Source organism: Somniosus microcephalus, chromosome 11 (genome assembly GCF_052327205.1).
Source record: "Somniosus microcephalus isolate GS21.2 chromosome 11, FLI_Smic_1.0, whole genome shotgun sequence".
Taxonomy (NCBI): Eukaryota; Metazoa; Chordata; class Chondrichthyes; order Squaliformes; family Somniosidae; genus Somniosus; species Somniosus microcephalus.
The window spans coordinates 225346060-225361835 of record NC_140997.1 but is presented as its reverse complement, the minus strand read 5'-3'; the positions used below and the strand labels follow the sequence as shown (position 1 = coordinate 225361835).

Genomic DNA, 15776 nt, shown 5'->3' with positions numbered 1-15776 from the left:
ACTAGTCACTGCCTGCCACTCGGCAAAAGACCCGTTTATTCCAACTCTTTGCTTTCTGTCTGCCAACCAGTTCTCTATCCAAGTCAATACCTTGCTCCCAATCCCATGTGCCTTTACTTTACACGCTAATCTCTTATGCGGGACCTTATCGAAAGCCTTCTGAAAGTCCAAATACACCACATCCACTGGTTCTCTCATCTATTTTACCAGTTACATCCTCAAAAAATTCCAGTAGATTAGAGCACGATTTACCTTTTGTAAATCCATGTTGACATTGTCTGATCCTGTCACTGTTTTCCAAGTGCTCTGCTATTACACCTTTTATAATGGACTCTAGCATTTTCCCCACTACTGATGTCAGGCTTACCGGTCTGTAATTCCCCGTTTTCTCTCTACCACCTTTTTTGAATCGTGGGGTAACATTAGCTACCCTCCAATCCATGGGTACTGTTCCAGAGTCTATAGAATTTTGGAAGATGATCAGCAATGCATCATCTATTTCTAGGGCCACTCCCTTAAGTACCCTAGGATGTAGATTATCAGGCCCTGGGGATTTATCGGCCTTCAATCCCATCAATTTCCCTAACACCATTTCCCATCAAATACTGATTTCTTCAGTTCCTCCCTTCCATCAGACCCTATGTTCCCCGACATCTCTGGGAGGTTATTTGTGTCCTCCTTTGTGAAGACAGTTTCTGTTATCGGTGTTGCTGACGGTAAATCTCCTCAGTGCATTAACCCCCTTGCTACGGAGATATTTATTCTAATTGCTTACTTTTTTTTATTCTTGCAGTGTCCTAAGTGCAATATTTGCATTGAGAAAAATGGAGGGTGCAATCACATGGTGAGAGAATGATGCATTATTCATTGTGTTTTTATAGATTTTTCATTGTGATGATTGCCCTGTTTTATTACTCACCATCTATTTCTGTTTCTCTCTTTCAGCAATGCTCAAAATGCAAGCACGGTGAGTAGTGAAAAATGCAAATAATACTAAAGGTTAAATTTTACACTCTGGGAGTGCATATCTGGAATCTGCCCCCCCCCCCCCCCCCCCCCCCCCCAGTCAGTGATTTTTCATGGACGAAAAGCATGGGGTGAGTGCACAATTCACAGAAGCAGAAATCTTGCCCTTTACTATCTACAACAGATATTTGTCACTTGAAAGTGGTATTTTTTGTGGACTGCTACTTCAATGCAGTACTAAGGGAGCGATAAATGATCGGAGTTGCCATCTTTCAAATGAGACCTTAATCTGGTGGATGCAGAACATCTCATGACATTATTCGAAGAGCAGGTAGCTTCGGGTGTCCTGCCCAACATTCATTCCTGAACATGTGCAAAAGGGCATTACTGAGCCAGTCGTATGTTATTGCATTTAATATTGATGCAATCTATGGTTCATATGTTCCCTTGATTCTATGTGTTCCAACATTCTCACACGACATAATTTCCTAGACATGGTGGAAAAGTATAATGTGCGTTTTTGAAAGTTTTATCTTGAAGGGTTAATCAAAGGGAAAAAATTAACACAGGTCATAGGATGGACCAGGAGCTGCTACTGTAAAACCCACCCTGTTTGTATCGTGCTGCTCTGAAGCTGGTGTGAACCAGGGTCTTCGAATTACAACATCAACTTGCATTTATGTAGCGCTTTTAATGTGAGAAGCTGTCTCAAGGTGACTTAAGGTTGTGGATGCAAGCGTATGGACGCTGAATGTGTTGATCTGCGATTCATGTCTCCACAATTAATCATCACATTATAGAAATTTACAGCACAGAAGGAGGCCATTCGGCCCATTCTGTCTGTGCCGGCTGGAAAAAAAAAAAGCTATCCCACTTTTCAGCTCTTGGTACATAGCCTTGTAGGTTACGGAACTTCAAGTGCACATCCAAGTAAAATGGTCGTTAACTTGTTTAAAATAAGTGGGCTAGTTGAAAAAGTATATATCCCGTGGTGGTGTACACAGGGAGTCACGACCAAGTGTAGTCTCTTCAGGTGATGTAGGGGTTAGAGGCTGGGGATAATTAGGCCAGGGCTTGCTCATGTAATTCAGTTCCCCTGTTGAAGTCACACATTTAAGTTCCCATGTCCACGTTTAGAATGGAAGCTGTCAATGTAGGCTGGTCACCCTGTTGGCAGTGCTGGTACATAGGCAGTCTCCATTTTAAACATGGACATAGGAACTTATAATCGGTATCGGATCCATATCGGTACCAACGACAGGTAGAAAGAGAGATGAGGTCCTGCAGGCAGATTTCAGGGAGCTAGGAAAGAGATATTAAAAAGCAGGACCTCAAAGGTAGTAATCTCCGGATTACTCCCGGTGCTGCCACTAGTGAGTATAGAAAAGGAGGATAGTGCAGATGACTGCGTGGCTGGAGAGATAGTGCAGGAGGGAGGGCTTCAGATTCCTGGGGCATTGGGACTGGTTCTGGGGGAGGTGGGATCTGTACAGGCCGGACAGGTTGCACCTGAACAGGGCTGGAACCAATATCCTCGCGGGGAGGTTCGCTAGTGCTGTTGGGGAGGGTTTAAACTAATTTGGCAGGGTGATGGGCACCAGGATTTAACATTAGAGAGGGGAAATAAAGTGCTCAAAGGATTGGGAGAGGCAGAGAGTACTAAAGTAAGAAATAGTAAGGTATAAGGTGGGGTCAGGCTAGCAGAGAATACAGGACGGTCTAAGATGGGTTTACAGTGTATATGTGAACGCACGAAGTGTAGTAAACAAGGTAAGTGAAATACAGGCACAAAAAGCCACATTGGAATATGATGTGGCAATAATTGAGACCTGGCTCAAAACAGGGCAGGATTGGGTGTTAAATATTCCTGGTTAGAAAGTGTTCAGGAAAGATGGGGAAGGAAAGATAGGAGGTGGTGTGGCAGTATTGGTCAAGGAAAATGTTAGTGCTGGAGAGGGAGGATGTTCTGGAGGGGTCAGAACATATGGCTAGAGTTAAGAAATAATAGAGGTGCCATTACACTGCCAGGTGTATTCTGTAGACCACCAAATAATGGGAACGATACGGAGGAGCAAATGTGCAGAGAAATTACAGAGGTGTGCAAGAACTAGAGAGTAGTAATAATGGGGGACTTCAACTATCCTAATATAGACTGGGATTGTAATAGTGTTAAGGGCAGCGAAGGGGAAGAATTTCTGAAGTGTGTTCAGGAGAACTTTCTTGATCAGTATGTTTCCGGCCCAACGAGGGAGGAGGCATTGCTGGATCTGGTGCTGGGGAATGAGGTGGGTCAAGTGGAGCAAGTGTCAGTAGGTGAACATTTAGGGAACAGTGATCATAGTATCATAAGGTTTAGATTAGCTATGGAAAAGGACAGGGAGCAATCTAGAGTAAAAATATTTAACTGGGGAAAGGCCAATTTCAGTGGGATGAGAATGGATCTGGCCCGGGTAAACTGGAATCAAAGATTGGCAGGCAAAACTGTAATGGAACAATGGGCTGCCTTTAAAGGGGAAATGGTTCAAGTGCAGTCGAGGTACATTCCCAGTGGGGGGGGGGAAAGGCAGGGCAACTAAAGTCAGAGCCCCCTGGATGACGAAAGAGATAGAGTATGATGAAGCAGAAAAAGAGCGTGTATGACATGTCAGGTCGCAAATGCATCTGAGAATCAGGCTATATATAGAAAGGTCAGAGGAGAAGTGAAAAAGAAAATAGGGGCAAAGAGAGGGTATGAGAATAGAATGGCAGCCAACATAAAGGTAATCCAAAAGTCTTCTATAGGCATATCAGTAGTAAAGGGTCGTAAGAGGAGGGGTGGGCCGAGTAGGGACCAAAAAGGACACCTATGTATGGAGGCAGTATATGGCTGAGGTACTAAATGAGTACTTTGCATCTGTCTTCACCAAGGAAGAGGATGCTGCTATAGACATCGTGAAGGAGGAGGTGGTGGAGATACTTGATGAGATAAAAATTGATAAAGAGGAGGTATTAGACAGGCTGGCTGTACTTAAAGTAGATAAATCACCAGGACCAAATGGGATTCATCCTAGGATATTGAGGGAGGAAATCGCGGAGGTACTGGCTGTAATATTCCAATCCTCCTTAAATACAGGGGTGGTTGCAGAGGACTAGAGAATTGCAAATGTTACACCATTGTTCAAAAAAGGGTGCAAAGATAAACCCAGCAACGACAGGCCAGTCAGTTTGACCTCCGTAGCGGGGAAGCTTTTAGAAACAATAATCGGGGAAAAAATTAACAAGTCACTTGGACAAGTGTGAATGAATTAAGGAAAGCCAGCACGGATTTGTTAAAGGCAAATTGTAGGAATTCGGGTTGACCTCAGCAGGTATTGGACGAATGCCTACTAAATAATTGAGTTCTACTTCAGGAGAACAATCTAGAAGTTGTTTATTTACAAGAACAGACGAAATACAGCACGTAAGTGAGATAGTTGCAGGAGAGCCGTGGAGTAGGTCTTTCCCCAGCGGGGATGCCACGAGGACGGAGTCCGCAGTCCTGTGGAGAGCGCGATGACGTCATCACGCTCGGCTGTGTTTTCCCACGCTTCGGGCGTCACGTGACCGCGTCGTGACGTCAGCGCGTTCGCCTGCGCTTGGGGCGGTCACGTGACCCGCGCAGATATGGCGGCGCATTTACCCGGCACTGAGGCTGGCCGTTGCAGCCGAAGTTGCGGGAGCGAGAGGCACCCGGCGCTGCCGCTGGCCGATGCGGCCGAAGTCGCGGGAGGCGCCGGCACCGCAGCTGGCCGATGCGGCCGAAGTCGCGGGCGCGGTAGGCCGAGCTGTGCCGGCGGCTGTCGCGCGTGCGTCACGTGATGCGCGACGTGACGTCAGCGTGTTAGGTCGCGTCTTAAAGGGGCAACGGCCCAAACAGGGCAGCACGGTGGCATAGTGGTTAGCGCTGTTGCCTCACAGCGCCAGGGACCCGGGTTCAAATCCGGCCTCGGGTGACTGTCTGTGTGGAGTTTGCACATTCTCCCCGTGTTTGCGTGGGTTTCCTCCGGGTGCTCCGGTTTCCTCCCACAGTCCAAAGATGTGCGGGTTAGGTTGATTGGCCATGATAAAAATTGGCCCTTAGTGTTAGGGGGGATTAAATACGTGGGGTTACGGGGATAGGGCTTGGGTGGGATGGCTGTCGGTGTAGGGACCGGGCGCTAGGGTTTGGATGATCAGCCATGATCTCGTTGAATGGCAGAGCAGGCTCGAAGGGCCGAATGGCCTACTCCTGCTCCTATCTTCTATGTTTATGTACATACAAAGGTACGTTAAAGGGAATTATGTATATACATAGTAAGGGACAACTGGTGGTACCGCCACAAAATCGTGTTTAACTAACTTGATTGAGTTCTTTGATGAGGTAACAGAGGGGGTTGATGAGGGTAATGCAGTTGACGTGTACATGGATTTCCAAAAGGCGTTAAACAAAGTGCCACATAATAGGCTGACCAGCAAAGTTGAAGCCCATGGAATAAAAGGGACAGTGGCAGCATGGATACAAAATTGACTAAGTGACAGGAAACAGAGAGTAGCGATGAACGGTTGTTTTTTGGGCTGGAGGAAGGTATACCGTGGTGTTCCCCAGGGGTCGGTTGTAGGACCACTGCTTTTCTTGATATATGTTAATGACTTGGACGTGGGTGTACAGGGCACAATTTCAAAATCTGCAGATGACACAAAACTTGGAAGGATAGTGAACAGTGAGGAGGAGAGTGATGGACTTCAGGAAGGCATAGACAGGCTGGTGGACTGGGCAGCCACGTGGCAGATGAAATTTAACACAGAAAAATGTGAAGTGATACATTTTGGTAGAAAGAATGAGGAGAGGACGTATAAACTAAATGGTACAATCCTGAAGCGGGGGTGCATGAACTAGAGAGACCTGGGGGTATTTGTGCACAAATCGTTGAAGGTGGCAGGGCAGGTTGAGAAAGCAGTCAAAAAGGCTTACGGGATCCTGGACTTCATGAATAGAGGTATAGAGTACAAAAGTATGGAAATTATGATGAACCTGTATAAAACACTGGTCTGGCCCCAACTGGAGTACTATGTCCAATTCTGGGCACCAAACTTTAGGAAGAATGTGAAGAGGGTGTAGAAAATATTTGAGAATGATTCCAGGGATGAGGGACTTCAGTAACGTTGATAGACTGGAGAAGTTGGGGTTGTTCTCCTTGGAGCAGAGAAGATTGAGAGATTTGATAGAGGTGTTCAAAATCATGAGGGGTCGGGACAGAGTAGATGGAGGGAAACTGTTCCCATTGGCAGAAGGGTCGAGAACCAGAGGGGGACAGATTTAAGGTGATTGGCAAAAGAACCAAAGGCGACATGAAGAAAAACTTATTTACACAGCGAGTGGTTAAGATCTGGAATGCACTGCCTGAAAGGGTGGTGGGGGCAGATTGAATCACGGCTTTCAAAAGGGAGTTGGATAAGTACCTGATGGAAAGAAATTTGTAGGGCGGCGGGGGAGTGGGACTAGATGAAGTGCTCTTGCAGAGAGCCGGCACTGGCTCGACGGGCCGAAAGGCCGCCTTCCATACTGTAACCATTCTATGATAATGGATAAAATTGACAGCAATTGTGGAAAAAGTTGACAGTGAGTGTCGTGTGTTTGCAGAATGAATTAATGTATCACAGGTAGGATTTTTTCCTCCTTCCCTACTTTCACTCCGAGCGTTGAGAGTCTTTGGATTTCTTTACCCCAAAAGGGCTGTGGATGCTGAATTGTTGAGTATATTCAAGGCTGAGATGGATTGATTTTTGGACTCTAGGGGATTCAAGGGACACGGAGATTGGGCGGGAAAGTGGAGTTGAGGTCGAAGATCAGCCATGATCTTACTGAATGGCAGGGCAGGCTCGAGGGGCCGTATGGTGGCCTACTGCTAATTCTTATGTTCTTAACAGTGCAGAAGTGCTGAGGACTATTGCGTCCCCACTACTGCCCTGGCTAATGTTTGTTAATGGATGGAGCCAAGAACCTTCCTGTTCTGCATGTTCCCGGGCAGTGCATTTAGCAATTGGACCAGGTAGAGAGTGATTTTTAGGATATCCTTTAGAGTTGGATCTTAAAGGAGTGTTGAACTTTAACTTCGTTCTAAGGAGGGGAAAAAACATTTCAGGGCCAGCCACTTGATTTTTTAAAATTCGTTTATGGGATGTGGGCGACACTGGCAAGGCCAGCATTTATTGCCCATCCCAAATTTCTCTTGAAGGTCCGATATACTTCCAAGTCAGGGTGGTGTGTGACTTGGAGGGGAACTTGGAGGTGGCGGTGTTCCCATGCGCCTGCTGCCCTTGTCCTTCTAGGTGGTAGAGGTTGCGTGGTTGGGAGGTGCTGCCGAAGAAGCGTTGGCGAGTTGCTGCAGTGCATCTTGTAGATGGTACACACTGCAGCCACGGTACGCCGGTGGTGGAGGGAGTTAATGTTTAAGGTGGCGGATGGGGTGCCAATCAAGCGGGCTGCTTTGTCCTGGATGGTGTCGAGCTTCTTGAGTGTTGTTGGAGCTGCACTCATCCAGGCAAGTGGAGAGTATTCCATCACATCCCTTACTTGTGCCTTGTAGATGGTGGAAAGGCTTTGGGGAGTCAGGAGGTGAGACACTCGCTGCAGGATACCTAGCCTCTGACCTGCTCTTGTTGCCACAGTATTTATGTGGCTGGTCCAGTTAAGTTTCTGGTCAATGGTGACCCCCAGGATGTTGATGGTGGGGGATTCGGCAATGATAATACCATTAAATGTCAAGGGGAGGTGGTTAGATTCTCGCTTGTTGGAGATAGTCATTGCCTGGCACTTCTGTGACACGAATGTTACCTGCCACTTATCAGCCCAAGCCTGAATGTCGTCCAGGTCTTGCAGCTTGTGGGAATGGACTGCTTCATTATCTGAGGAGTTGTGAATGGCACTGAACACTGTGCAGTCATCAGCGAACATCCCCATTTCTGACTTTATGCTGGAGGGAAGGTCATTGATGAAACAGCTGAAGATGGTTGGGCCTAGGACACTGCCCTGAGGAACTCCTGCAGCGATGTCCTGGGGCTGTGATGATTGACCTTCAATCACCACAACCATCTTCCTTTGTGCTAGGTATGACTCCAGCCAGTAGAGCGTTTTCCGCCCAATTCCCATTGACTTCAGTTTTACGAGGGCTCCTTGATGCCACACTAGATCAAATGCTGCCTTGATGTCAAGGGCAGTCACTCTCACCTCACCTCTGGAATTCAGCTCCTTTGTCCATGTTTGGACCAAGGCTGTAATGAGGTCGGGAGCAGAGTGGTCCTGGCGGAACCCAAACTGGGCATCAGTGAGCGGGTTATTGGTGAGTAAGTGCTGCTTGATAGCACTTTCGATGACACCTTCCATCACTTTGCTGATGATTGAGTAGACTGATGGGGCGGTAATTGGCCGGATTGGATTTGTCCTGCTTTTTGTGGACAGGACATAGCTGGGCAGTTTTCAACATTGTCGGTTAGATGCCAGTGTTGTAGCTGTACTGGAAAGTTTGGCTAGAGGCGCGGCTGGTTCTGGAGCACAAGTCTTCAGCACGATAGCTGGGATGTTGTCGGGGCCCATAGCCTTTGCTGTATCCAGTGTGCTCAACCGTTTCTTGATATCACGTGGAGTGAATCGAATTGGCTGAAGACTGGCTTCTGTGATGGTGGGGATTGGGCTGGTATGCCGTAGCCGGTGCCGAGGTCGATGCCGGGCGGTCTGTCCGGTTTCATTCTTTTTATTGTTTTTCATAGCAGTTTGTTACAACTGAGTGGCTTGCCATTTCAGGGCAGTTAAGAGTCAACCACATTGCTGTGAGTCTGGAGTCACATATAGGCCAGACCAGGTAAGGATGGCAGATTTCCTTCCCTAACAGACATTGTGAACTAAATGGGTTTTTACGACAATCTGATAGTTTTCATGGTTACCATTACTGATACTAGTAATTATTCCAGATATATTTAATTAACTGAATTTAATTTAAATGCCGTGTCACGTCTCTGGATCAATAGTCCAGGCCTTTGGATTACTAGCCCAGTGACATTACCACTACGCTACCGTTCCCATTGCGTACTATTGAAATTTACCAAGCCAAGCTCCCCAGTACATAATTGTTAATTTCTGTTCAGATTTCTGCTGGATGTGCCTGGGAGACTGGAAGACACATGGCAGCGAGTACTACGAGTGCAGTCGGTACAAGGAGAATCCCGACATTGTGAACCAGAGTCAGCAGGCACAGGCCAGGGAAGCCTTGAAGAAATACTTATTCTACTTTGAAAGGGTAAGAGTTAAATTGGCTGGATGGATGTTAGAAACTAACTGTTCTTTCCACCTTCTGTGTCAGCTGTGATTCAGTGGGTAGCACTCTTGCCTCCGAGTCAGAAAGTTGTGGATTCAAGTCCCACTCCAGACACTTGAGCACAAAAACCTAGGCTGACACTCCAGTGCAGTACCGAGGGAGTGCTGCAGTGTCGGAGGTGCCGTCTTTCAGATGAGGCGTTAAACCGAGGTCCCCGTCTGCTCTCTCAGGTGAGCGTAAAAGGTCCCATCGCACTATTTCGAAGTAGAGCAGGGGAGTTCTCCCTGATGTCCTGGGGCCAATATTTATCCCTCAATCAACATCACAAAAACAGATTATCTGGTCATTATCAGACTGCTGTTTGTGGGAGCTTGCTGTGCGCAAAATTGGCTGCCGCGTTTCCTACATCACAACAGCGACTACACTTCAAAAGTATTTCATTGGCTGCAAAGCGCTTTGCGACGTCCCGAGGTTCTGAAAGGCACTGTATAAATGCAAGTCTTTTTCTTCTCTCCTGAAGCTGCTGACTCTTGCTGGTTAAGGTCCCATGGGTGCCAGCAGGCTCCATTGGTCATTGATCACATGTCGTTTCAGGTTGAGAGTGTAGGCTGTTTAACTTGGGGAGCCTTGCAGCCCTGTTCTTTTCACGCTCGCTCACTCACTCACTCCTTATTCTTCGATCATCTTCTTTTGTATGGTAGTAGCAATAAAACAAATTAAATGTCAATATCTCGGCCAGATATCCAGGCCAAAGCTTCCGTTGTAACAGCGTGGACATCTTGTAGGCTGCCTGCGAATTTCCTCTGAGGGCAGTGCTCGATGATGTGCTGCAGGGTCTGATCAGGAGCTCCACAGTCACATGATGGGGATGCTTTAATCTTCCATCTATGGAGAAGGTGGCAGCATCTACCATGACCGGCTCTTCGATGTTATAAAGCATTGGACTGGTTATTTAAGAGGCAGGAGATTGAATCCCAATCCTGTGGAAGAGGAAGTGTTGAGTACAGAATTTCCTCATAACATAAGAAATAGGAGCAGAAATAGGCCATTTGCTGCTGAGCCTGCACCGCCATTCAATAAGATCATCGCTGATCTTCTACCTCAACTCCACCTTCCTGCAGTGTCCCCATATCCCTTTATCCCCTTAATATCCAAAAATCTATTGATTTCTGTCTTGAATATATTCAACGACTGAGCCCCCACAGCCCTCTGGAGTAGAGAATTCCAAATATTCGTAACCCTCTGAGTGAAGTTTCTTCTCATCTCTGTCTTAAATGGCCAACCCCTTATCCTGAGACTGTGCCCCCTAGTTCTCGACTCTCCAGCCAGGGGGAAACAGCATCCCACCATCTACCCTGTCCAGCCCTTTTAAGAATTTTATATGTTTCAGTGAGATCATCTCTCATTCCTCATTGTTGTTGTCATTTCTGGAAGGAAGGAATAATAATCCCAGTGATAAGGAATGTTCTGGGACCCTTTTTATAGTCATGGGAACTTTTTTTCTCCAAGGGAGGGTGGGATGTTAGGTGTAAATGAATATTACCGTCCCTGTTTCTCTCTCTTTTATCTTTACAGTGGGAAAACCACAATAAGAGTCTGCAGCTAGAAGCACAGACATATCAGCGGATCCAAGAAAAAATCCAGGAGCGAGTTATGAACAATCTGGGAACGTGGATCGATTGGCAGTACTTACAGAATGCTGCCAAGCTCCTTGCCAAGGTATTTAGTGCTCGCTGAGTCGCTTGCCCACAGACTAGCACAAACTAGGACACTCGGCTAGTTCTGGGATAGACCGAGTACGACGTGGAGCTTCTAAGTGCCCATGAAAATACAAGTCACTGCTGAGTTAACGAGGTTGCTGCAGTTCTTTCAATGCGTTGCTTTCGTTCACTACAATTTCAAGCTTAAATTAAGTGTATCCTATTGAAATCGCCCAAGTAAATAATAATTAGGGAGGCTTTAACCCAGGTTTTCCCCATCTCTCTAGCCACCTCCAGCCCTACAACCCTTTGAGATGTCTCCTCTCCTCCAATTCTGGCCTCTTGCGCATCCCTGATTTTCATCGCTCCACAATTGAAAATCGGGGCTGCGCAAGAGGCCAGAATTGGAGGAGCGCAGAGATGTTGGAGGGTTGTAGTGCTGGAGGTGGTTACTGAGAGAGGGAAAACCTGGGTTAAAGCCGCCCTAATTCCTATTAGCCGCCTAGGCCCCAAGCACTGGAATTCCCTCCCTAAGCCTCTTTTCCCACCTCTAACTCTCTCCTTTTAAGATGCTCCTTAGAACCTACCTCTTTGACCAAGCTTTTGGTCACCTGTCCTAATATCTCCTTACATAGCTCGGTGTCAAATTGTGTCTGATTACGCTCCTGTGATGCGCCTTGGGAATATTTACTACTTTTGAAGGCGCTACATAAATGCAAGCTGTTGTTCTTTAATTCATGGTCTAGTGGGTAAATGTACTGCCCAGTCTGGTAATCAGACATACACACCAGGATTGTCCCAAGTTCGAACTCCGATGAATGCTGAGTTGGCCTTGGCCAAGGTTCCGATTGGTTATCCTGTGACCTCTGGCGGAAGCTTCCTGTGTGCAGGCATCAGCGGCGAACACTAGACAATCAGATTGCGACTGTAGACCTTGTAGCTAAGGAGATCTTGACCCCGTGTTTGGGCTGGATTGCCGCCCAGTTTAAAGGCATGAGGAAAGACTCTTCTAATACAGCGGAGTCTTGTGCGCTGGGAACTGATCACAAAAATAAGCGCAGATGACGACCATTTGGCCCATCTAGCTCATCCCTTCCTTGCCCCGCCGCCCCCCCCCCCCCCCCCCCCCCCACCCATCGAAGCATATTTTGTGGCACTGCTCTCGGTGGGCCGGAGCGCATCCTGTTTTACAAGGATAGGAGCATTTTACCATGTAAGTTGTGAATATTATTCTGCTGCTTACATAGTTTTACATAGTATTAACTGTCTTTTAAATGGCTCCAGACATTTGCCTCCAAAAAGTTAGCATGTCTATATGATTTCCTGAGTATTCATTCAAAAGCCGAGCAATTCCTACCAATAGATGTTACTAGTTGAGTTTCTAAGTACTGTACGGCAGTGTTTAAGTATGGCGAAGGTTGAAGGGTTCTTGTTAAATTTATTGTTGCTTGTTGCTCCAGTTAGTTGGGTTGTGCTTTCCTGTGGCGGGCAGGGATAATAACGGGGATGATTCCTGCTTGCTGTCCAGTAACCCCTAAAGGGAAGTATGTGGGCTTTAGGTGTGGACAGGATCAAGCCTGCTTTTAGTACACGTGGTTAAATAGCTTGCCGATATGTACCGTCTCGGCTGAAGAACGGCCATTTGGGCAAAGTACTTTTGGGCTGCCTCTACCTGTGTAATATCCCTTAGCGTGAGTCACCGACTCCAGGGGAGGAGGGGGTGGAAGTTTGAGTGGGCGGGGGAGAGAAAGCATGGAGCACCTCCGTGAACCTGGGCTGGGTAGCAGCAAAAAATGTTTTGCTAATGTTGGAGGGAAGATTTATTTTCTGAGGACACTGACCTGTATCATCATGTGTTCAAAAGAAATACAGCCAGTAATATAGAAACATAGAAGATAGGAGCAGGAGTAGGCCATTCGATCCCTCGCGCCTGCTCCGCCATTCAGTGAGATCATGGCTGATCATCCAAATTCAGTACCCTGTCCCTGCCTTCTCCCCATATCCCTTGATCCCTTTAGCCTTAAGAAATATATCTAACTCCTTCTTGAATATGTTTAATGAATTGGCCACAACTGCCTTCTGTGGTAGTGAATTCCACAGGTTCACCATTCTCTGGGTGAAGAAATTCCTCCTCAAATCAAATCAAATCAACTTTTATTGTCATTGTTAGTGCACAAGTGCAGTACAACGAAATGTAGGCTTGCGGCTCCCGAGAGTGTACATTTAGATTAAGACATTTAAACATTCAACATACATTTGGCTTGTAATACATAAACATAACCATAGTAAAGTGCATTGGCAGATGTGCAGGCTTTAGAGTTTATTTGTGGAGTTCAGTAGGATGACCGCCCTGGGAAAGAAGCTGTTCCTAAATCTGGTCGTACGGGTGCGAATGCATCTGCCCTAAGTGGCTTACCCCTTATCTTTAGACTGTGACCCCTGGTTCTGGACTCCCCGGCCATTGGGAACGTCCTTCCTGTGTCTAGTCCTGTTAGAATTTTATAAGTTTCAATGAGAATAATAATAGGTGGAATGAGGTCATTGTATGTCATCTGTTCTGGGAAGGCTGGCATGTCATCTTTAACTGTTAAAACCTCTCGCAATGACTCTGCAGTTTTGAATTTGCATTTGCTGGCTGACACTCTGCAGTCGGTCAGTTATTTTTATGATCACATCCACAGAGCTCCAGCTGGTTGCAGTCTCAGCCACCGATGCCACAGCATCCCTCTAGTGGTGAGAATGAAATGGGACCAGTTGGATTTCTTCTGAGATGTGGTTCCAGATATATTTAACAGGGTTTTATTTTGGTCAGCAAGCAATTTTAGTTCTGCCGTGAATCTTCCACGGCACTGCTCTAGGTGGGTCGGAGAATATCCTGGTTTACAAGGACAGGAGTATTATACCGTGTAACACGCAAATGGGTTATTCTGCTGCTTGGGTGAAGCTGTCTGTAACTCGTGTGTCATAAGAACATAAGAAATAGGAGCAGGAGTCGGCCATTCAGCCCTTCGAGCCTGCTCCGCCATTCAGTAAGATCATGGCTGATCTTCGACCTCGACTCCATCTTCCCGCCCTATCCCCATATTCCTTGATTCCCTTGGTGTCCCTTTGAGGGCGAAAGGTCTGATTGCTGTTGAGGCGCATCCAGTGGTCAGTTACAGACTACGTGTTCCTGTGCAGAGGCTGATGTCAATTAGCGGCTATTTCCGGTTCCTGGGCCAATTTCTCAGTAGATTGGCATGCGCTTGTAGATTCTCAACCACTCCCTAAGATCAGGAAATGCTGGCCTTGCCAGCGACGCCCACATCCCATGAAAGAATAAAAAAAGAATTTGCTGCGAAGAAGGTGGCCCTTCTGCCCATCATACTTGCACCAGTCCTCGGCGCTATCTCTGATCCACGCCGCTCTCTTTCTCCCCCCCCCCCCCCCCCCCCCGCCCCCCCAAAAAAAATGAACTGCTTTTTCTTACTAAATTCCCTTTAAAATAACCTTTTAACATACAACTTCTACAATAAATGTCATCTTTGTTTCCCTTTCTATAGTGTCGTTACACTTTGCAGTATACGTATCCATACGCGTACTATATGGAATCTGGGCCCAGGAAGAAACTGGTAAGAGCTTTGCACAGGCACATTTTGAATGGCGCTGTCTTCTATCTTAATAACAACCAGTTATTGTCCAAAATGTAATTTAGCAACTCCGTGTGGAGCAATGCCCTTTTGCTTTTAGATGCAATCCAAAAACTGTGTCTCAATGATTTGGTGCACCCTGTTTGAGGTAAGGGACTTTTGTAATACCTGGCCCGTCCCATGTAGCTGTGAATGGGTTACAACCGTGCACAGGTTACACAAAAAAGACCAGCAAAGTACAGAATTGTAGTATAAACAGAAAATGATGGAAGTACTCAACAGAGTTAACAATGTTTCAGGTTGACTCTGTTTCTCGCTCTCCGCAGATGCTCCCTGACCTGCTGAGTATTTCCAGCATTTTCATTTTCTATTTCAGATTTCCAGCATCCGCAGCATTTTGCCTTTTGTATTGCAGAATTGTAGTGCTATGTTATTCAAAACATTTGTCCTAAAAAGCTGATAAAACGTATTTTAACGTGGCAGCAGGACCAGAAACTCAGTCATCGAAAAAAATAGTCTCCCACTTTGTGCTGCGTTCACTGAGCTCTCCTACTGAAAAGTGTGCATGGGCGCGTGCCAAAAATTGCTGTTTGTGAGGCAACAGATACGGTGTCGTAATGATGGCTTTTTCAGCTGAATGCTTTATGTTGCAGTTTAAATATAATGCCTGATCAATTTTGTTTTATTTCACCTAAAGAGCAGCCCAAGAAGAGTGTTGTACAGATACCGTGGTATCTAAAGGCCATGAGCGTCGTGCTATCTATTGGTTCTCGGTTGTCATTGTAAACTGATGATCATAATGACAGAGGTTACATTTACTGGAGTTCATAGAATCATAGAACGATACAGCACAGAAGGAGGCTATTCGGCCCATCGTGTTTATGTCGGCTGTTTACAAGAGCCGTCTGACTAGTTCCACTCCCCTGCTCTTTCCCCGTAGCTCTGCAAATAGCATGCAAACTAATTCTAAAACTTTTTAAGTTAGACTGTTATTTTCTGGAAAATAGCAATGTTGTATGTTGAGTATGTTTCTTGGACTGAGAATTTGTCCTTTAAAACTGATTGTAGTGTCAGCCGTGGCTCAGTGGGCTGCACACTCGCCGCTGAGCCAGAAGGTTGTGGGTTCAAGTCCCACTCCAGAGACTTGAGCATACAAAACTAGACTGACACTC

General features: G+C 46.4%; 1 protein-coding gene across 2 annotated transcripts in view; it reads left to right on the top strand.

The window, feature by feature from the left end:
* arih2 (ariadne homolog 2 (Drosophila)) overlaps positions 1-15776 on the top strand; it is a 98093-nt gene that overhangs the window by 69453 nt on the left and 12864 nt on the right. For both annotated transcript variants that reach the window (XM_086002050.1, XM_086002051.1), the window contains 5 exons: positions 794-844; positions 946-967; positions 9106-9257; positions 10851-10994; positions 14518-14586. In XM_086002050.1, the coding sequence (XP_085858176.1) occupies positions 794-844; positions 946-967; positions 9106-9257; positions 10851-10994; positions 14518-14586 (438 nt within the window). The remainder of the gene's footprint in view (positions 1-793; positions 845-945; positions 968-9105; positions 9258-10850; positions 10995-14517; positions 14587-15776) is intronic.